At 44.2% G+C, this 21,243-nt stretch overlaps 1 protein-coding gene across 1 annotated transcript in view; it reads left to right on the forward strand.

The window, feature by feature from the left end:
- The window catches only part of CPS1 (carbamoyl-phosphate synthase 1, mitochondrial), a 92,324-nt gene that overhangs the window by 32,699 nt on the left and 38,382 nt on the right, over positions 1-21,243 (forward strand). The window contains exons 16-21 of the mRNA XM_009575904.1: positions 757-885; positions 3,808-3,952; positions 4,347-4,557; positions 5,630-5,828; positions 7,985-8,161; positions 12,108-12,226. Of these exons, the coding sequence (XP_009574199.1) occupies positions 757-885; positions 3,808-3,952; positions 4,347-4,557; positions 5,630-5,828; positions 7,985-8,161; positions 12,108-12,226 (980 nt within the window). The remainder of the gene's footprint in view (positions 1-756; positions 886-3,807; positions 3,953-4,346; positions 4,558-5,629; positions 5,829-7,984; positions 8,162-12,107; positions 12,227-21,243) is intronic.

The following is a 21,243-nucleotide window of genomic DNA, read 5'->3' on the forward strand; positions in this document are numbered from 1 at the left end:
CTATTACTGTTACCCATTTGTGTTATTAAAAAAAATTTTTCTAGTTTTGTTGAGTGAAAGCTAAATACAATTGTGGATACTGTAGCTTGTGTACTTTCATCAGCACTCCACAGTGGTTGATGCTGGTTCACCGTGATTTAAAATGAGTGAAAATGCAATTAAGCACTTGGAAAGCCTAAGCTAATTTACTAATTGACACAAAAAATAAATTAGGTTGGTGTGACTTCTGTGCTGCAGCACAAAAATATATAACATTTCAGTGGCTACCTTTTTTTCTTTTGAAAAAAAGATCTTACACAAGCCATTTAGACTTAGGTTTTCAGGTCCTCACAATCAGCAGTACTGAAATCCTTCTGGAGGATGGGAGTGTGGAAATTAAATATTGCTTCAGTGGGAAGGCCTGTTTGAGTTTGGAGGAATCCAAACACGTCTTAAACCAGGATGTCTGTTGGAGGGGTTATTTCATGCTAAAGTCTGTGAAGACAGACCAGGTAAGGACATTGTTCATGGAAAGTCAGCAAGGAAGTCTACACATAACTAGGGAGAGAAGTCCCCTCCTTGAGTTCGTGTTCCAGTTTTCTGCTGTTTGCAGAACAAAGCAATGTTACAAAGCCAACTTTTATTCTTTTCATTTTATCTTTAGACAGCTTAGTGCTTTACTGATGGGGTTTCCAGTTAACTGTGTAACTAGAGTTGAAGACTTTATTCATCTTAATTGTTACCGTATCTCTGAAATGTGTTCCCCTCTCCTTTAAGATTGAAGATGCTCTGAAGGCAGCTGAAAAGATTAGCTACCCAGTCATGATACGTTCTGCTTATGCCCTTGGTGGTCTGGGGTCAGGCATATGTCCTGATAAGGAAAGTTTGCTGGACCTTGGTACAAAGGTACGTCTGCAATTGCAAGCTCTGGGAATAGAGTCTGGACATCTGATTTTTTTAGATATTCTTCTAATAGTCACAGACTCTGGAATTGTACATACCCTACCTTTCATTTTATCTGTAAAATGTTATCTTGATTCCTTCTGATGCTCTCTTTTCATAATTCCTGCTAGAAAATGGTTAAATGACAAATCTGTTAAATTCATGAGAAATAAGTCATAATTTGAGCAAGTGTTTCAGCAATTTTGGTCTGAAAAGAAACATAGCGGACTATATTCACCTACTTTCAGGAGTAAATGGCACATGAAAGATGTCAAGGAAGTTGAAACATTCAAAACGCTGAGTGATAATGTAGTATCAGGGACAGAAGAGCTGGGAGGCTTGGGCCTCTGCTGTGTTTCTGTCTAAAGACAATATTTTTGCTAGGTCAAAAGCTCATGTAGAGATTTAACGGGATGACACTTCATAATTTGACATCCACCAGCTGTCTCTGGCTATGAAGAGACAGCTCTTTTTCTGTAGGAAGTCTGGGATTGTTTTTTATAAATTTGCTGTTAAAAGTAAACAGATAATCAGGGAAAACAAAACAAAAGCTTTTTTCCTTGGCAAAAATGCAGAATTTTAGGAAATAAATCTCTACCAATTGGTCTCTCAAATTCTTGGTTTTGTCTTTTCCTGATTTGCTGAAACTCTTAATCTTTCATGTATCTCTAGAAAGAAATACTGCTGATGCCAGTAAGAGCTGTATGTGAAAATGACACTTTTGTATTCCTTCACACTGCTGTCATGCAGACGAACTTTGGGTCCAGCGTGCTTAGTGCTGAACAAACATCTGCTCAGGCAGTGTCTGTCGCAGGGAGGCTCAGTGGACAGGACTGACAGATGCAGGAGGAGGCAGTGGGTACAGTAATCCCATCTTACGGATTGATGGCTGAGGTTGGAAACACTTTGCTTGCCCAAGCTCACACATGGTCTGTGTTTCGAGAACGCAGAAATTCACCCAGAAACCCTGGGAGTGCAGTGGTCTGAAGAGTTTATATCAAAACATTTTTCAGTAGGAAAACCTGGTGTTGATCAGCATTTTTGGTGTTTTTTTAAAATTTACAGTGAAAAACAATGTGGGTCTTGTTGAATTAGCTCAACTTTGGACGCTCGTTTCCACAGCCCAGCAGAAACTCTGTTCTTTTCAGTTATGAAGGTGATCTGTAGTAATTCTGTGAACTGGATTTTCAGACACTGGACTCTGAATTGTACGTAATTCAGATAACTGAACACCTATGGATATTTCATAGCACAGCTAGTTCAAGTAATCTGGCCTTGAGTTCATGTCTCCTGAGTCTGCTCATTTTGAATGAGAGAAGGCAATAGACTAACACAGGAGCAGCGTAGATTGTTTTACAAGTGTGGTTAGGTGTGCCTGCAACATCACCGCAAATTCAGTACCTGCTTAGGCTGGGTGTGAAGTGCCACTCCTCAAACTATTTTTTCTTTTTTTTTTTTTTTTTTGTGCGAGTTTGGCAACCGAGCTAAGGGCAACAATTGAATAACAGCTTGAGCTAACTACAGAGGGGATCAGACTGAAGACTGATTCATGGGCAGCATTAAACCAAGAAGCTTTGCTAAAGGATGGATTGATAATGTGCCTGTTACTTTCTAGGATTTTAAGCGAGAATTGATTAATGTTTTCTATCTGCTAATATTAAGGCCATTTGTTCACTTAGATTATACTCATTTACCAAGAAACTATATTTTTCATTTCTGTCTCTTGTGCTGAGGAGTGCTTTCAAGATTAGTTTAAGAATAAATCACAAATCTTGCTTCTGGTTAGTGTGCCAATGATAAGCAGCATTATTAGTGCTATTAATTACATAGTGTTTGCTGGCACCCACGCTCCCCATCACTTAGTCATTTAGCTTACTGCAGAGTTCTCCTATTGAAGTCCGTGGGGCTGCCCACATACATAAACAAAAGCATGTGTCTGTTGCATGATTGAAACCTTAGATATTTTTATATTCCTATTTGTTATTTCTATGCCATTGCAAGCTCACATGCCCTGCCTTTTTTTCCCATCAGATCACATAAATATTTTCTGTGCCTTTCAAATGAAGCTAATGCAAAAATTTTTTTTTAAAAAAGAGAAATATAAAGTGCTTGTCATCGGTGCTATGAACTTCGCTTATGTTCATCTTTCAATTTTTGCGTTGGTCCCAGGTGGCCAAGAAGGCCAACGGCATCCTGGCCTGTATCAGAACTAGTGTGGCCAGCAGGAGCAGGGAGGTGATCGTGCCCCTGTACTCGGCCCTGGTGAGGCCGCACCTCGAATCCTGTGTTCAGTTTTGGGCCCCTCACTCCAAGAAGGACATTGAGGTGCTGGAGCGTGTCCAGAGAAGGGCAACGAAGCTGGTGAAGGGTCTAGAGAACAAGTCTGATGAGGAGCAGCTGAGGGAACTGGGGCTGTTTAGCCTGGAGAAGAGGAGGCTGAGGGGAGACCTCATCGCGCTCTACAACTACCTGAAAGGAGGTTGTAGCCAGGTGGGGGTCGGTCTCTTCTCCCAAGTAACCAGCGATAGGACGAGAGGAAATGGCCTCAAGTTGCGCCAAGGGAGGTTTAGACTGGACATTAGGAAAAACTTCTTTCCTGAAAGAGTGGTCAGGCCTTGGAACAGGCTGCCCAGGGCAGTGGTGGAGTCACCATCCCTGGGAGTATTTAAAAGACGTGTAGATGAGGCGCTTAGGGACATGGTTTAGTGGGCATGGTGGTGTTGGGTTGACGGTTGGACTTGATGATCTTAGAGGGCTTTTCCAACCTTTATGAGTCTATGATTCTATGATTCTATGTCTGGAGATAAGCCACAGAAGTCTTAAATATGGAACATGTTCTAATAAGGTTTTCTTTTTTACTGTTCATTTTCCCTAACATATTCCCAGGCATTTGCAATGACTAACCAAATTCTGGTGGAAAAGTCGGTTGTTGGCTGGAAGGAGATAGAGTATGAAGTTGTGAGAGATGCTGCTGATAACTGTATTGCTGTCTGCAATATGGAAAACATTGATGCTATGGGAGTCCACACAGGTAGGCTTGGGCACAGGGTGGCTCATTGGAAATGGCTCGTTAACTTTATTATGCAGTGCCCTTCTGCCTGCTGTTATTGACGTAGTTTTGTGATTGATGAAGGGGGCTCTAGAAATACTCTTCAGCTCTTGGATACAGCCAGTTAGGGTGTGAAACAGATATTGTTAGGCTTAACCTACCCCTATGATCCCATTTTCCATAAGATTGCCTGGCCCCTCCAGCTCTGGGCCTATAGCTATCTGTACTTTTCATCAAATGTTCCTCCACAGGTTTGAATGTCTGTGGTAACTTCATTACTAGCAATGGGTTAGCAAAGAAAGTGATCTGTGTGGCTAGAATTTACTGCTGCTGAATTGCTTCTCATTTTCCTTCTCTGCTACCTTGTGACAAACAGGGGATTCTGTTGTAGTGGCTCCAAGCCAGACACTCACTAATGAGGAATTTCAGATGCTGAGGGATCGTGCCATCAAAGTTGTCCGACATTTGGGCATCGTGGGAGAGTGTAATATCCAGTTTGCTCTGCATCCAACTTCCCTGGAGTACTACATCATTGAAGTTAATGCCAGACTCTCGAGAAGTTCAGCTTTGGCCTCCAAGGCGACAGGGTAAGATTGTTTAAAAAACCCAAAATACTACAGAACAAACAAATAAACAAAAACTGAGGGGAGAAGAACAGAAAGAGAGAATTATGATAAGGGACTTGGATCAGTGTATTACTTAAATACGTGAGTGACAGCTGCAACGAAGAAGAGTATCTGCATCTACTCTCCATGCAGTTAAGACAAGGAGGCGCAGGCTTAATTTGCAGCAAAGAAGGCTGAAGTTGGCTGTTAGGGAGAACTCTGGAGCCGTCAGGTCAGTAAGGTGCAGATTTCTGCATGGGAAGCTTCTAAGAACAGTTCTTGTCAGCATCTGCTAGGATTGACCCTTGGAGAGTCGGTCCTGCTGGGAGATGGAAGAAGGGGTTAGTGACCCCTCCAGGTCCATTCCAGCCTGCCGATGCTGATACTACAAATGGAAAAACTCCCAGGAGGTGTGTGTGGGGGGAGCCTAATAGCTGTCCTTACAAAGCATGTCCACTGTATCCATATATTGCCTGCAAATCATCTCTGGGACCCAGAGGACGCAGTTATTAATGAGCTGTCTGTCAGATTGATGCAAATGATATTGCTAGCTGCCTTTGTTTTGTTGGCTAATCTTAAACTAATCAAGATAAGGATGGTCAGAGCAGGCTGTTTAAAAATTGACTTCTTAATTGCACTTTGCAGATGCTGTTGAGAGGCACAAATTAATGTCCAATTTGCAGTTCGCAACAACTCTTGTGGCTGTTGAAGTGCCATAGCAGACTGGAGATAAGCCATGATGTTGGACAGTGGGCGTTCATTTTCTTTTTGGATGACAGACTTGCAGCAAAACATATCTGTTTATGTGGTCTCACTGTGGGTGTGACAGATACTTAAAATGGTGGCTTTGCGGATAATAAAGCAAGTCGCAGATCTAGGCAGGTAGCTCTACAGTGTCTTAAGGTGGGAAGCTGGACGGACTCTGAGCACAGTAACCTTCCGTTGTGTTGAGGAGGGAAAATCACCTCACATCTGTTTAATTTGATCCACTCCTGGGATTTGCAAAAGCAAAGTACTTCCCACTCTACCGTTCTCTACCTCTCCTCTGTGGCAGGTATCCATTAGCATTCATTGCTGCCAAAATTGCCTTGGGGATCCCCTTGCCAGAAATCAAGAACGTGGTGACAGGAAAAACCTCTGCCTGCTTTGAGCCCAGCCTGGATTATGTTGTTACGAAGATACCCCGCTGGGATTTAGACCGTTTTCAGCATACGTCCAACCGAATTGGGAGCTCCATGAAGAGCGTGGGAGAGGTGAGTGCAAGACTCTGTCCTTCCCTTCTATTGCACCACTTGGGAAAGTCATTTCTCTTTCTTGGAAACCCTCAGAATTTCTATCCTCAGGGACCTAAAGGCTTTTGAAGATATTTATTCAGCTCAAGTGATTTTTATCCAGCACTATAATTTAATTAAATGAGTTAGGACCGTGTAATCTTGAGTATCACAGTGTGGATTCATAAATGGTTTGACTCCTAAGGGAAGAGACCACTTTGGATCACCTGAGATTGACTTCATTCTTAACACTCACTACAGGACTCTGAGTTATTTTGTTTGGGGTTCTGCAATGGTGGTTAATTACAGTATAACTTCAAAAGCTGTAGTCTGTTAAGATTTTCAGTGATGCCGATGAGCCACAGCTCTCAGTTGTTCCCATAGTTATTTGTCCTCTCTGTTAAAACCATATGCCAAATTTCAGCCTACTTCTGCTCTTGAAATCCAAACACAACCTGTAATCTTGCTCTGAAGTTTTGACTTCTGTTAGTGATTAAGTCTGTTATATCTTGAACATGACAGTGTGACTTTTAAACCCTGATTTTAAGGTCTGGGACAATAACAGCGTTTTCAGACTATGTTTTAAGAGGAGAGAAATGAAGCAAAATGGGTAAATTACCCATTTAGTTAATTACATGTCAGCTACCAAAGCAAAAAAATTGTGTATTTTTTCAACTGCCTTTTTTCCTAATGCTTTTCAAGTAGCTATTTTATTAAATTATTTTGACATGCGAGACCTTCCTAACATTAATTCTACCTTGCTCAGGCAACAAGCCTTTATCACAACTGGAAGGATTAATTAGAACTTGATTTTCCAGTGGCAGTTTTGGCTTTTAATGGCAATAAGTTTGTTTGGTTTTTTTTTTTTTCAGTGAGTTGATGCTTACTGATATTAACCCTCTCTGCTTAGGGATTTTTGGACTGTTCTGTAGAGCTGGGGTTCCTAAATACAGTTGATTAAATACATTTGCAGGAGGAAGTATCAAGTCCTTCCAGTCCTTCATATATCACAAAAGCAGAACTGCGTGAACCCCCTGTCCTTCTCAAGGCAGGATGCTGAGTAAAGGGAGGCGGAGATATAGGAAGAGTCAGTGCTCCAACTGTGCAGGTCTGTGACTGCTGGGGGGTGACTGAAACAGAGATGGAGAACCTTAAGAGATGCAGTTTGCAGCTGGTGGAGGTACTCAGCAAAAAAGTTAGTCTCCAGGACCTGGGAGTAAGAGAGGGTGTCTTTGAAGCAAAGAGCTTCTTGCCGCTGTGTCTCTTGTTAGTATGGCACAGTTGTCTCCCTAGGCCTGAACTTGAAGCCAGATCACAGCACCTACCGCGTTTTTATTAATTGAACAGTCTGGCCTGGCCTGGTTTTTCCTGAGCTCTGTTGTGCTGGGCAGTGAGCCTGGAGCTGTGAGGAAAGAGGAAAACAATGCTATTTTTTTTCTTTTGACATTTTCCAACATTGTGCTTGAGAAGATTTTTATGCTGTTAGGGTTTCACTGCACTGGGAAATAAAAATGTAGAAATTTGAGAAAGGACTCTGTTACCTCGCAGATTTCCACAGAGAAAGGCTTGTTTTCTTATTAGATGTGATGTCAAGATTGAAGGAGGGAAACCCCAGTGCAGCTATGCCAAGGAGGAGTAATCCTTTAAGAGAGCCCTCACAGGGGAGAGTCACTGTTAAATGTAATTTAAAGGAAGAGGAGCAGATTTCTTATGAACCTTAAAATTCCCACTGTGAGTTTCTATCTCTAACAGGTTGTTAGACAGGAATATCTTTCTATATTACTACACCCATGCTGCTGCATAATGCTTCCCTCTACTAAAGTGCTTCAAAGCAGTTTACAGAGAAAAGCAGCGGCTTCCTGTATTTTACAGATAGGGAGATGAAAGCAGAAAGGAGTCACTTGTCTGAAACTCCCTGTTGATAATATTGGCAGAGTCAGGCCTAGAAGTGGGACTCCCAAGGCTTAGTCAGCTGCACCTATCTTAAAGCCAGCAGGACTATCTTAGGGAGGAGGTCCAAAGGCTGTAATCTTTCTGTATGTCTTTTCTTCATGGTTTAAATTTGCACTCCTCTGTTATTCAGGGGACAGCTGGGCAGCAGCTCGCCATAGCTAATGTGGAAGTGCTCTCCATTACAGGTCATGGCTATTGGACGCACTTTTGAAGAGAGCTTCCAAAAGGCCCTCAGAATGTGCCACCCCTCTGTAGATGGCTTCACTTCACATCTGCCTATGAATAAAACCTGGCCAGCCATCGTAAATCTCCAGAAGGAACTCTCTGAGCCGTCCAGCACTCGGATATATGCAATAGCCAAGGTAACAAAAGATAGAAAGCCCTTGACCTATGTCCCTTGAATTGTAGCTACTAGATTGGGACAACTGAGGTGACAGAGGTTGAGTATTCTTCACGCTCTTGCTTCCCTCTGTCAAGCACACTGGGACCACCTTGTGTAGGATCTTGGCTGTTGAAGTACAGATATTCTCTATCGCATGTAATTTCCTCTGCAGAACACCCTCTCCTCAGGGTGGGTATATGACTTTAATTTTTCCTGCTGTCATCTATATTTTCCTGCATCTTCTATATTCAGGTAACGTGTTTGCCTTTTGGTACAATCTTAGCCAATGCTCATTGCATTCAGCAGCAGCTGCATTCCTGTGTCCTGGCACCTCAGTTTGTAGCTGAGTGTTGGTGGAGACCTGGATCACTTTCCTTTGCTTGTTCCTATAATACAGTTGTTTGCTAAATATTGGCTAATGTTCAGCCCTCATTTACACTAGTAAGTGTCAGTCAAAGCTGACTAGTTTTGCAGATTACCATTAATGTATAGGAAGGGAGGAAGTAAAAAATGGAGATCCTTTTGAGAACTGAAACAAAGGATGATAAAGAATGGCAAGCTGCAGTCTGTGAGAGCACTGTCTTTTTGCAATTGTTGCATTGATATGGGCTTGAAACTAAAAAAAAATTAAAACTCTATGTTAAATTTAGTATACAGGAAATACCCTGTTCTTTGAAATAGGCTCAGCTTCCCTTAGCATTTTTTTAACCCCTCTCCTGTTACACCAGGCAAATCACTTCATCTTTCAAGGTGGCTGGGTAATGGGGGGGGTGTAACTGTAAGGGGAGCTAGGGTGTGAAATTGTTTATTCCTTCAGCTCCATGGTGCTTGCCTGTGCATATCACATGGTAAATGTGGGGTTAGTTACTTTACAAGGTAGGTGCAATTTCAGACTTGGGTTTTGCTGCAGCTAACTTGTCCATCTGTCCATACCCTCTATGAAGAGGAGGACAGCTCTCTTTTATAGCTTATACTTACCTGTTGTTTTTTTTTTTTAAGATTGCAAACCTTCCTGGCAGGGAACACCCAGTTACTATTTTTTGTGCCCCTGAGTTTGTGTGGTGGAGTCTTTAAGCCCTTTGTGCTCATGTGTAGATACATCTCCTTATATCCTCCACATGAGTGTGGGGACCTGAGGTTGTGCTGTATTTCTAAAAAGGTTTTCATATGGCTGTTCCTCTTACAAATGGCCTGAACGAAAAGCACAAGGTGTTCTATAAATGTGTGGCTTGTCCAGCTGTTGACTCTCACTTTTCAAGCTGGGGAAATGCATGTCTTCGTTAAGTGTAGAACATCCTTCAGCAGCTGTGCTTGGTCTTTATTATAGCTTTTTCTTGTGACCGAGAGAAAAGTCTTGCTTCTTGTCTCTCTGAGTGGCTCAGAGAGCTTTTATGAAAGGTTAATCTTGGCCCCATGTTAACACAGGGGATCTGGGGAGATGAAGGTGAGTTTGGATCCCACTGAACACCCTGGGTGTTCCCAGCTGGTGGCATTTTCACTGGGAGCTGTCAAAAAAAGCAAGATCAAAGTCTTAATCCCTCCCTATAAAGAGCTGCCTCTGCCTGACACAGTGCACTAATTCATCCCTGTTAATAACTGAGGCAAGCAATATCAGTAAGAGGTACTTCTGGCAGCTGGGTCTGCCTGCCTGGAAATCCCTTTCCAGCTTGCTGACATTTAAAAGCCAACAGTTAGTCCCCGTTAGCCGTCAGCTGTGTTTGGAACAGGATGGAGCTTTGTTGTGTGTCTTCTCCCCGCCCCAAGCCCCACTAGTCAGCTCTCCAAGGCTTTTTACTTTTTTTCTCTCCTTTGTTGAGTGATGAAAACAGTAACTGTTCAGGTGAAAGGGAAGGGAGTTCAGCTGCCATTCAGAGCTATTGCTGTTGTAATGGGAATCCTGTTGTAATGTAAAAGAAGGCACTAGGAGAGACACTGAAATAGATGAGACTTGTTCCTTGGCCAGAGTGGCCGAGTGCTGCAAGGATGTAACTGCCTGATGAGCCAGGCTGCTCAGGTTGTATCAGATCTTTTCTGGGCCCTCTTACTGTATAGGAGTGGCCTCAGAAGACTTACGCCTCATACCAGTATTATACTCAGAAATGTGTGAGAAGCCCAGCCTTGTTATTGCCGGTGCTCAGGCACCACTGTGATGGCCCCAGGCTTCTCTTTGCAGGCGTTTGGGAGAGCAGTGGCTGTTGGGTGCCAAGCGCTAGCTGAAGGTTCAGTGTGTAAGTGACTGGTGACTCTGAAGGAGCAAAGTGTGCATTAGAGATTTTCACTGCTGCTTGTGAGCAGGCTATTCAAGTCAGCAGCTCATTACCTCTCAGGACAAGAGAGTAATTGTGAGAGGGAGACCTGGGCAAGCTGCCGGGGAATCCTTTGGAAAAGGTAGAAGGTGGTGTCAGTATTTTGCAGTGCCCGATGAGAGCTGTTACCCATCCCTTGTCCGTGCGGCTGGTGCCTTCTCGGAGCACAGCACTGAAGTGACCTGTGCATTTCTCTCAGCTGGCATAAAGTCTCCACACCACAGTGCTGAAGCATGCGGTGACGGTACAACGTTGTGTCCGCAGCTTGGTAACTCGGAGGAATAATGCTGGGGTGCAGTGGGCCAAGCTCATTCCTGGATTAATGCTGGAGTTTTCTTCAGTGGCATTGCGCTGGCTTTGTTCCAGGCATGCTGCCCTGCAAGAAAACAATTAAGCATGGTAACAGATTAATGAGCCTGATTACTTCAGCTCAGCAACGATACCGTGCTGGTATTATCATTATGGTTGATTATGGTTGTTTTATCAGGAGACTTGTAACTGTACACCACTGGTGAGACCCAAGAAATATCAGTGATAGAAGGTACAACTGCAATGTATCAAGATACAGCTTCCTGCAATACAATTGTACTTGGGGGGCTCTCTAGCATATTCCTCTGAGGTTGGTTTTTTTTTTTTTTTTTAATGCTGCAGTGTCCTGTAAAACATTTTCATTTGAATAATAACTCTGTGGGGTTCCTTTTTACCCCATGGTTGCAAATAGTTTGATAAAAATAAAATAAAATAAAAAAATAGCTCCAGCAAGATAGTGCAGGGGAATTTGAATGATCTTGACATTAGCCTGAGGTACAGAGAGAGAAGCCTGAGTTACGCTGTAGCTGCAGTGTGTCACCCAGGACTGGACTTTCCCGTGCTTCAGGGGTATTTCAAGGCCATGTGTTTTGATTCAGCCTTGTATTTCAAGGGTAAATCAAGATTTATGCTCCAAAGCAAAAAGTTACTCCACAGCTAAGAAGCTGGACCTTGCTTAACATTTGCAGCTGGGAGGTTGCCGGTGGGTCTGAGATTTAGGCAACTTGAGTGGTAAGGGGTGCAGGTGGAGGAGTCAGCAGTGCAGGCTGAATATGCCTTGCATATATGTAGTTAAGACACATGCTGCCAAACCTTGTTGCCATCAGTTTAAGTTTGGCTGCTAGCTCTGTGAAAAGCAAATTCTCTCTCTCTTGCTTAAACAGAAGCCAACTTTCGGTACCACGCATGGTACAGAAGTGGCTGGGGGGCGCCCCCGCTGCTTGAGGGGCACATTTTCTGTTGCTGTACACATGCTTGGTGACTGCCAAGCCTTGTTGCCATCAGTTTAAGTTTGGCTGCTAGCTCTGTGAAAAGCAAATTCTCTCTCTCTTGCTTAAACAGAAGCCAACTTTCGGTACCACGCATGGTACAGAAGTGGCTGGTGCCTCCCTACGCTGCTTGAGGGGCACATTTTCTGTTGCTGTGGGAGACAGGATCCTGGGGTAGATGAACCTTTGATTTGTCCAGCTTAGTCTGCGGTACTTTTTATGTCTTTATGCTGTATAGTTGCTGCTACCTATTTACAGACTAAATCTGTATTTGCAAAGCATGTGTTAAAGGGGCTGTTTGGTGCTGTCCTGTTTTTGGCAGGCCTTGGATAATGAAGTCCCTGTGGATGTCATTCACAAACTCACAGCCATTGACAAATGGTTCCTGTATAAGATGCGCAGCATTGTGAACATGGAGAAGATCCTGAAGGAAGCAAACAGGTAAGAAAAACTAACAGCCTTGTCCTAGGACATAACGGTCCTTCTGGGGATCCTTCTGCTGGGAAACCTGTGGTAAGCCCTGAGCACAGATGCAGTCAATCCTGAGAAGTTTATTTCAGTGCTTGCAGTAAGCAGTGTTGTCTTAAAACCCAGTTCACTGCCTCACCCAGACAGAGGAAATTTCTGAGAACGCTCTTTTTGGTAAAAACTTCCTTGAGTGCTTAGGCATCTTGGCTGTTCTCAGGGATTGTGGAAGTTCTAGTTTATTCTGGAAAATCCTCACTCTATCTCTGAGGCTAAGGCTGGGAATGTGGATGGCCTGTAACGAGTAACAGCAGGCTGCGCTCGTGTATCTAGGACAGAGTTAGCCTTCAAAAACAGGACTTGTCCTGGCTTACTACACCTGAGGGTCAAATACACTGCAATTTTTTCCAGCCTGGCCAATTGATTTTTAAGCTTTTCTGCCTTGCTGTGATCATGCAATATGTGTTGCTTTCGTACTGCACTTTTAAACATCTATAATTCCAGGCATATTTGAATATAAATCTTCTTCTTTCTTCAAGAAAAATGACCATATAAAACTAAGCAGGAAAGATAGCAGTAAATTAAAGGACTGGGCTGTATTTCAGTTCCAGCCTCTTGCTGACTTGAGCTTTCCCTTCATGGTTTATGAGGTTGGGAGAACCTCCTTGCTGAGTTATTGGCTGTGTGTTGGCCGGCTTTTCTGCTTTGGGTACCCGTTGTGTTAACCACGTGTCACCACATGATGGCACTGGGAGCGCACCGAAGCCAGTCCATCACTAAGGTGCTAGTTAGTTCATCTGCTGTGATTTCTGCTGCTTTGACCAGCTGCACGGTTTTAATTGAGCAGCTCTTGCTCTCCCTTGCCCCGACGAACAAGCTGGATCTGGAGCTAAACAAAAATAAATGTGGAGGGAGACGTTGAAGAGAAGTAGTAGCTTGATTATTTACAGAAATCTGTTGTTTGGCTGCACAAGTTTCTGCCCTCTAACATCCGTGTCATGTTGCATTTGTCTTGAGTGCCTTAAATATATATGTGCAGCTCCTCAGGAAGAAAAACAATATATCCGGGATTTCCTCAGTATTGGAGTGGCATGCTCTGGAATGATGCACTTGGGACCCCAGAGGCTGACCCCATCCTCAGCTGGTGTATATCCAGCATCACTCCACAGAGGCTAATCGTTCCAAACTGTCCTACATCACTGAGGTTGCTTTCCCTTTCTCTGTGGCAGGTGGCAGGCAATAATACTACTAGTATTGTGATCAGTAGCTGGTACCATACCACATAGTTTTTCATCCTTCAGGTGACTAGGCAGCAGACTCTATAGCCGGCCTGCTACAGCAAGCCCTTTTGCGGTATCCAACCTTGCATTTGTATCATATGCAACCAATGTTGTGTCCCTTGTAAGTGGATTCATGCAATTCAACTCAGATTGCAGGTGATATAAATTAACTTAGTCTCGTTCACTTATCAATGCAGATTTTCACTCTGGTATCCTTGCTCAAACCTCCCCAAGGAAACTCTCGTACCTCACAGCCTGCGTTGGAGGGAGGGGATGGACTGTCTGGCCGCATTATATTGAAGGCACGTTGGCACAAAGGCAAAGAGCCAGGGAAAACCACTTCTGACCTGAACTAGGAGACTAGTCCAGTGATACACATCAGGAAACACATCTCTGGAATAGCCGAGGGAAAGCTAATTGAGTGATGCAAATGAGACTTGGCATACATGTGCTCTTCCTGCAGCCAGCTGTTTCTAGTCCCTGGCATGCCTGGCATGAGTTTTACCTGTGCTACAGGATTATTTCCAATTGAAAAGAATGGGCTGTGATACCATCATTGGTTTAAATCTTTCTCTTGTTGAAATACGGTTACCAGAACCAGAAGTAGTTGCCTTGTTCCCAGGCACTGTTGCTGGTCACAAACTTGCTCTCTGTTTGGTCGAATCCATCCCTTCCTTTTTGTCTCTGGATTGGTTTGGAGGTTCTTTGCAGTGAGGTTTTGGATGCAGTTGGAATAACATCTCTGCCAAGAGTCTTGATTTGGGCCCTGCAGAGCTGTCGTAGAGACTGGTAACAAGGAGGTGGTCTCTGCCAAGAGGAAATTCAGAGCTAGAACAAGTGGATATGACAGACAGATGGGGAGGGGGGCTCAGAGGCAGGTGGAGGCCTTTGTGAGCAGTTCAGCAAGCAGCATTCACACACCGCATGCTGCCTTGCATCCTCGCCACGTGGAGCGATTCAGAGGTGAGCAGAAGGCCTCACCGATTTATGCAGGGAATCTGTTTCCATGCATGAAAGGTTGGGTGGGATAATATTACGGGGGGAAAAACCTTTCTGACCTATAAATGTTTGTCCGTTCCCAGTGGTGTACAGGCAAAGCCAGCCATTTGCAGAGATGGTAGAGACTGGGAAGGGCACTCTCTGCCCCATTTACGTTTGTCCCAGAGAACTTTCCAAAGGAGATTGGACCTGGTGCTGGTGAGACTGTATAGCTTTTTTGTCATGCTGCAGCAATCTTTCCATTTGACTCTGCCTCTGGGCCTCCAAGGTGGAGAGAGAGTTGTTTCAGGTTATGTGATTTGGCTGCAGGAAAGCAAATGGCCTGAGTTGAATTGGGAAAAGAAAGCCATTTTGAGAGTACTTGCAAGAATATCCAGTAATATCACACACGTCAAACACGTGCCGCTGCTGTTTCTCCTGTGACCCACATATTTTTCATTTCAAGTGGAAACTTACATTGTGGGTTTTTTGTTGTTTTTTGACTGATTACCTTCATACCTTCAGTAATGTAATCTTAACTATAACCTTCCCCATCACACACACATACACACACAAATAAAACCACATATACACACACATACGGAAAGAGCAAGCACCATCCCATGCTGTCAGTCCATGATTAGGTGATGGTCTACGGAGCAGTGGCAGTGCAATAGGATATGCTGTTATCAGGAAATTCGTTCCCTAAATTTGGCCTTGCTTGTCCCATGAGAGAAAATGGAGGGGAAGGGCCCTGGAATGACCCCACTGGCTGTTCGTCACACTGACAGCTTGTGAAGGAGATGGAAATTTGAACAGACCACGCCTAGCTGTCTGAGGCAGTGAGGAATGAGATGGGACTTTAAGGCCAGGGTTACGGACGCAGTCCAGAGCGAGTCAGATCTGCAGTAGGGTCCATCCCCAAGAGCACAGCTGAAGCCCAGACTTGGAAGTAACATCTGGGGCGTGTTCGACTCAAGACACTGGTGGCCTGGGTGCAAGGGAAAGCCTCTTTTGGAATTTGCATCTGTTCTTTGACCGTCTGCAGTGAGGATTTGTTTGCGTGTGGCCGTGGTTATTTTTAGCTGTTCCTGATTTTGTGATCCCTGAGAACTGGGGCTGTACGCAAGGAGAATGTATGACAAATGCCATTAAATATAGGTAAAGAGGTAGGCAGCTATGGTGAAATCACCACTTACGCCCAAGTGACGTGGGGACAAAAGGCGTGTTGAAAATCAGTAGGACTTGTGCTCCTAAGTCACTTAGGCATCTCTGTAGCAATTCAACCTTCAATTGATTGTATTTGCCGTTACTTGGGAGCTCACAGGAGTGGAGGAAAAGGAGAGGTAATGGGGTCGAGTTCATTGTTGGGGAAAAGCTGAGTAAGACTCAGGGAAGATTGGGCCATCTTGCAACAGGCAGAAGTGTGAGTATATTGCCCAAAGACGAACATTTCAATATTGATAAAAGGCTGTAAAGTAGAACTCAAGTGAGAAAAGAGGAGCATGATAAACCCCCATTTTGCAGTTGAGGAGCAAAGCATAGAGATGGTAAGCTTGCCCAAAGTCTTAAAGACAGTCTGGCAGAGCAGTGAACTGAACTCTGCCTTCTTAAATCTCAGGTCTTCAAATTAACGAAAACAGCAGATCTTCCTTTTGGTGGATACCAAACTAGCCAGCCTACTAGCAGTGGGAAATGATGGCACCAATCATGTTTTGATAACTTTATACTTTGGAGCTTTGTGTTGGAGGAGAATGTGTCCTTGCTCTGTGGGCATTGAGTGAAAACACCTCCTGGCCTGTGGTTTGCTTAAAAGGGGTAAGTGCAGTCCTGAGTATTGCTCTTGTCGTTCCTAAAGAGACACAGGTTAATAGAGGGGAAAGGAGAAAAAATCGGGAGGGTGCAGACGCACTTCGGCCCAGCGTTTGTAGCCAGGTGCTCTGCTCAGTGGCCCATGGAAGAAGTTGTTTATTGTGAATTCCTTTTCGAAGCTCATGTCCTTGGGTCTGTGAAAGGTGTGCTTTGAAAGCTGCTTGCTGGAAGCATGACTTGATTTCAGAACATGACTGTGGTGGAGTAGCCACAGAAATACAGGTGCTGGAATTAAAACCTGGCTCCAGCAGGTGACCTGGGAAACAATGCAGGGAGGAAAGATCAGACAGGCCATCAATAACCTGTGCTCTTCCACAGTGGTTGTTGCACACCCGCTCTTCTCAAAAGCAGTGTTTCTGCTGACTTGCGTGCTTTTGGGACAGGTCAGAGAGCATAAGTCAGATCTTGTGTGGGTATAAAGCAGAACAGGTCCAGTGACGCTAAATGAGGCTGGACTGATTTATACTGTTGGAGGAGCTGTCACTGACATATTTGTAGTACTCACTTTTAACTAACTGGGAAGATTACTTTTGTCTTCTTTGTGAACTATGGGGCAGGGAAGACTCAGGAACAAATTAGGAATTCACTACATGAGGAGAATATTATATAAGCAGCTATGGAGCACTGTTGTTTGTGCTTTGTGTGGATCTGACATAAGATGCTTTCATTTGTCTTATAGAGCCATTGATGATAATTTCACAGCTGTACTTTCTTTCAAAGCATGTGTACATTTGTAGAAACGCAATATGCATTTTTTCCTTGATACAGAGGATATACAGGCATCGCCCTTTAAAAGCCATTGGGGAATCTCTGTAACCAGTATGTACAATACCAGAAGCAGGGGAGTCCATACCATGGCATCCCAGCAGAGACCTCAAAGCTCTCTGTTACCAGGGCTAGAAAATAGGCTTTGAGGAAGCATCTATGACCCATTTCTTGGCTGTGTTTTGGTGTGAGCTGCCGCTTCATCACATCACTTAATCCTAGGTGTGAGTCATTTAGGTCTCAGGGCACAGTGTAAGGTTCATGTTACTTAAATCAAGATGTCCACAATGAGAGTTATTAACCCAGGGATCTGAATGTTAAAGATGCAGTGTGTTGGAGTGATAGTTGTTCAGTGAGCGAGATTTGTTGGTTTACAGCTCCTGCTTCCCTAAACGCTCCTTTGACAGCTTTTTGTCAGTCATCTCATGAGTTTCTCAGGAGGGGAAAAACAGTAACAATCTGTCTCCTTGAGAAGAGAAGCAGGGAGAGAATTTATACACCGATCTCATTATTTTAATTGTAGCATGTTCAAAATCTTGTAAAAACATCAGGAGCAATCAAGGAAGCCACTCGGAGCCTTGAAGCAGAGCAGGAAAATGAGGAAAAGAGGAAGAATATGTCTTTGTACATAATCCAGTCTGAAATCAAGTAGGCTTTTGAAACCCTCCAGGTCTATGACTACTGAGAAAGGAAGAGCTCTCTCAGGATTGGGCATTAGGCATTTTGGTTCCAGCACTTCTTGCTTTCGGTCCACTTTGCTTGCCATAGCGAAACTGTAGTCTGGGCTTAAATCCACCTCCAGATATAGAGGGGCTGAGTTCAAGACTGGTGGGCTGAGCCGGAGTGTGCTTACCTTTGCAGCTCCTACATGCGTGTCCAAATCACATGAATAGCTGCTGAGATAAACCAGAGGTGACCTGCAGGAGTGAGCCTGTGGGCTTACAGGGCAGATGTTAACAGACAAAATAGTTGTGTCCCAAACGCTCCCAGCTCAGCCTTTGGCCCTCAGTTCACAAAATATTCCTGATCTTTTTGATCAAGACCCATTAACGTGCGCCTAAGTAATATGTGGATGGCATAAACTTGACAACATACTTAAAATGAATCAGAGCCTGATTTGGGAGACAAGAACGAGTGCTTCTTCCCATGTTGAGCTGGGGCTTTCTGCTGGCACGTTTATTTAGCATTACTCTTAAACTGGTGGATCAGATAAAAGCCAGTCAAGTGGAAGAGAGGGCTGTGCTGAAGCGAGCGGGCTCTCCTGATAATTGCGATGCTGCCAGCGTTCCTCCAGTCAGTTAATAGATTTCCCCAGGTCCTCTGTGCCAGGTGAAAATTTCCTCATTAAGGGGAATTTATTCCATTTCCTTTTATCGTTTATTATTGAAGAAGAAGTGAGGGGATGGAGTTCCAAAGATGACAGGGTGGAATTTTAAACAAAAAGCAACAACAAATCAACACTGGAAGCTGAAACGGAGGCACATGCAAGGTTTGGGAAAGGCTTGTATGGTTTATAAACTGCAAAATGTGCAGAGGACTTTAGCTCTCTGAGGAAGTGAACAGCCACCAAACAATGATGGCGGTGTGCAAAAGTCTAATCATCTGGTTTTGAAGCTCTAAAACTTCTGACTGTCATTTTGCAAAGGTGAAATGTTAGGAAAAAGGAGCATTATAGGAGTCTGGAATCATGGCCACTTAATCTTCCCTTGTTTCAGAATTGATTATAAACCAGTGAGGGAGTTTAATCTTTGCAAGACTTTTTGCTCTGTGTTTGAAGAGTAAGTGATGCTCCAGGGGAAAGTGGGAGGCAGTGATGTAGGACTGGGTCATGTGTTTGGGAATAGCCAGAACTGAGATTTTTTTTCTTCTCTTTTTAGTGCTGGATTTCTGGTGAGTTCTTGGAAGCGTTCAAAGAGATCAGCCTGATTCTGCTCTTGCTGGCTTTAGTGTCTCCAGCAAGTCTAAAGGGCTGTGTTTGAGCAAAGGCGGTAGGAACAGAATTGGGTCGATGCTGGATCTTAAAAATCATTACCCCTTAACCTCGGTGTGTCTCAGTTTTGCTATCTGTAAGAGAAACATCATCCTACCTACTGTTTGCATGGTTTTTTATATTCTTTCCATGAATCTTGAGATATAAATGCTAAAAATTACCCTTATTAGTAAATGGAAATTATCCAGGTACGAAGATATGTGTCCAGTACGTGCAGAGAGGCAGCCTGATTTCCATACCAGTGCTGAGGGTTTGCAGCTCTCTGATCCAGTTCCCTTTAAACATGGTGGAAAAATTCTGCTGGCTTACTCTGCCTGCCCCTTCTTCTGGTCGTGCCTCCAAACCCCTGGGAGCTGCCTCAGAGGCTTTTGGCGATTTCTCATCTTGTGGTAGATTCTGGTTTCAAGTGCTTGGAAAGCAGCACTGCTGGGTGTTTGACTCTTGCCGATTTTCTGTGAAATATTAAATGGCAAAACCATTACATCCCCAAGGGCTGGGTTGTCAGTTCTACCTTCCCTGCCTCGTGGTGAGCTGGCTGCCTTTCCTCCATATTAAGCTGCCTCCATGGCAGCGAGAAAACCCTTCTTGTCTAGGTGCTGCTTGAATAGAGGTTCCCACCGCATCTTTCTTATTAGGCACATTGAAAGCTACATCTCTTTATCTTTTCTTTATCATGCATTGGAGTAGCAGAGGAAAAAATGCATAGTTTCATTTCCCCTGTAGGTACTCAGCTTTTCTCTTGCACACTGGTTGTCCTGTACAAAACTGGTTACCTTTTTGCATGGATTAGTAAGTGTCCTAACCTAATTTAAGCTGCTAGCCCAAGGCAAATGAATCATGTCGCCAAATAATCACTGCTTCTCTTCTACCCACCCTGCTGGGGGGGATGACGATGAATGATACTGTTATAATGAGATACAAAAAACCTGAATTGAAACAAGCTGAAAATGAAGGCAATTTTCTTTCTCTGTCAGTAACCAAATGACAGCCAGCTATGTGTGTTTCTGAGGCAGAAGGGAGGGAGAGCAAGGACGCAAACTGCGCTGAAACAGGCTCATTTTCTTGGGGTCATCAGATCTGCTCACTTGTACTTAGGGAATGCTGAATCTGGGAAAGAAATCTAATGTGGTTGCGTTCTTCCTAATAGTCGGCGACGGCTAGCATCTGTTTTGCCAGAGAACTGGCAGATTTTGCTTGCTGTGTTTCCTCCCGTAAAACACCCTTCAGTTCTGGCATTCACAGTTCATGCAAGAAGTCCTGCCTCTGAGCTGAGATCAGAAAGTAGAAAGGGCTGAGGAGAAGCAGAGGAGTTTTGCAGTGGAGGAGTTAGTGCATGGAAACCGCAGGCTTTAATGTAACTACTGCGGTGCTGCAAAGAGGATCTTATTTTGGGAAGTCTTTCCGCACCCAGAACTAAATCCAAAACCTGGGGAGCTCAGCCTGCTGGATTAGGCAGGACTGTTTCCTTCTGACACTAGCAAAGAGCAGGATCTGCTGGAGTAAGAAGGGTGATGTGGTGGAGGGTTGTGGAGAAGATCAAGGGTGCAGGTGGTACTCCTGCCTGGAGTCCCCCGAGGGCAGAGCAGGCTGGTTGTTAGTGCCAGGCTGGGAGACAGGGCAGAAGATGGCAGCTACGCTGAGCGCTTCCTTTCTGCAAATACTCACGAGCTGTCTGCTGTGCCCTTGTAGGCAGGCGGAGCACGCAGTGCTCATGTTGCAGGGGAAGGAGAGGTGGCACTGGGGAATTCATAGAGGAAAACTCCCTGCCCAGGGATGTGAACCCAAAAGCTTCTGGTCCCCAGTTTGCTCTCAGAACAGCTGGTGTGACACTCCTGTGACTCTCACCTGTTTTACGCTAGCCTGACTTCACCGAGGGCAGCGGAGCTGCTCCGTGCCTAAGCCAGAGTGGAAAATCCAATCCAATGACACTCTTACGCATTCCAATAAAGCGGCCTTACCCCTCTCCTCCCACTCAAATAACATAATGCTATTTATTTAAAAATACCATCGAGCAAAGGACATAATTCAAAGGCTGTGATTTAGGAAAATTGCTTGTTTGTTAATCATTTCCTTTTTCCTGATTCAGAGCTTGCTTGCTCATAAAATAT

This window comes from Fulmarus glacialis, unplaced genomic scaffold, assembly GCF_000690835.1.
Source record: "Fulmarus glacialis isolate BGI_N327 unplaced genomic scaffold, ASM69083v1 scaffold5800, whole genome shotgun sequence".
Classification (NCBI taxonomy): domain Eukaryota; kingdom Metazoa; phylum Chordata; class Aves; order Procellariiformes; family Procellariidae; genus Fulmarus; species Fulmarus glacialis.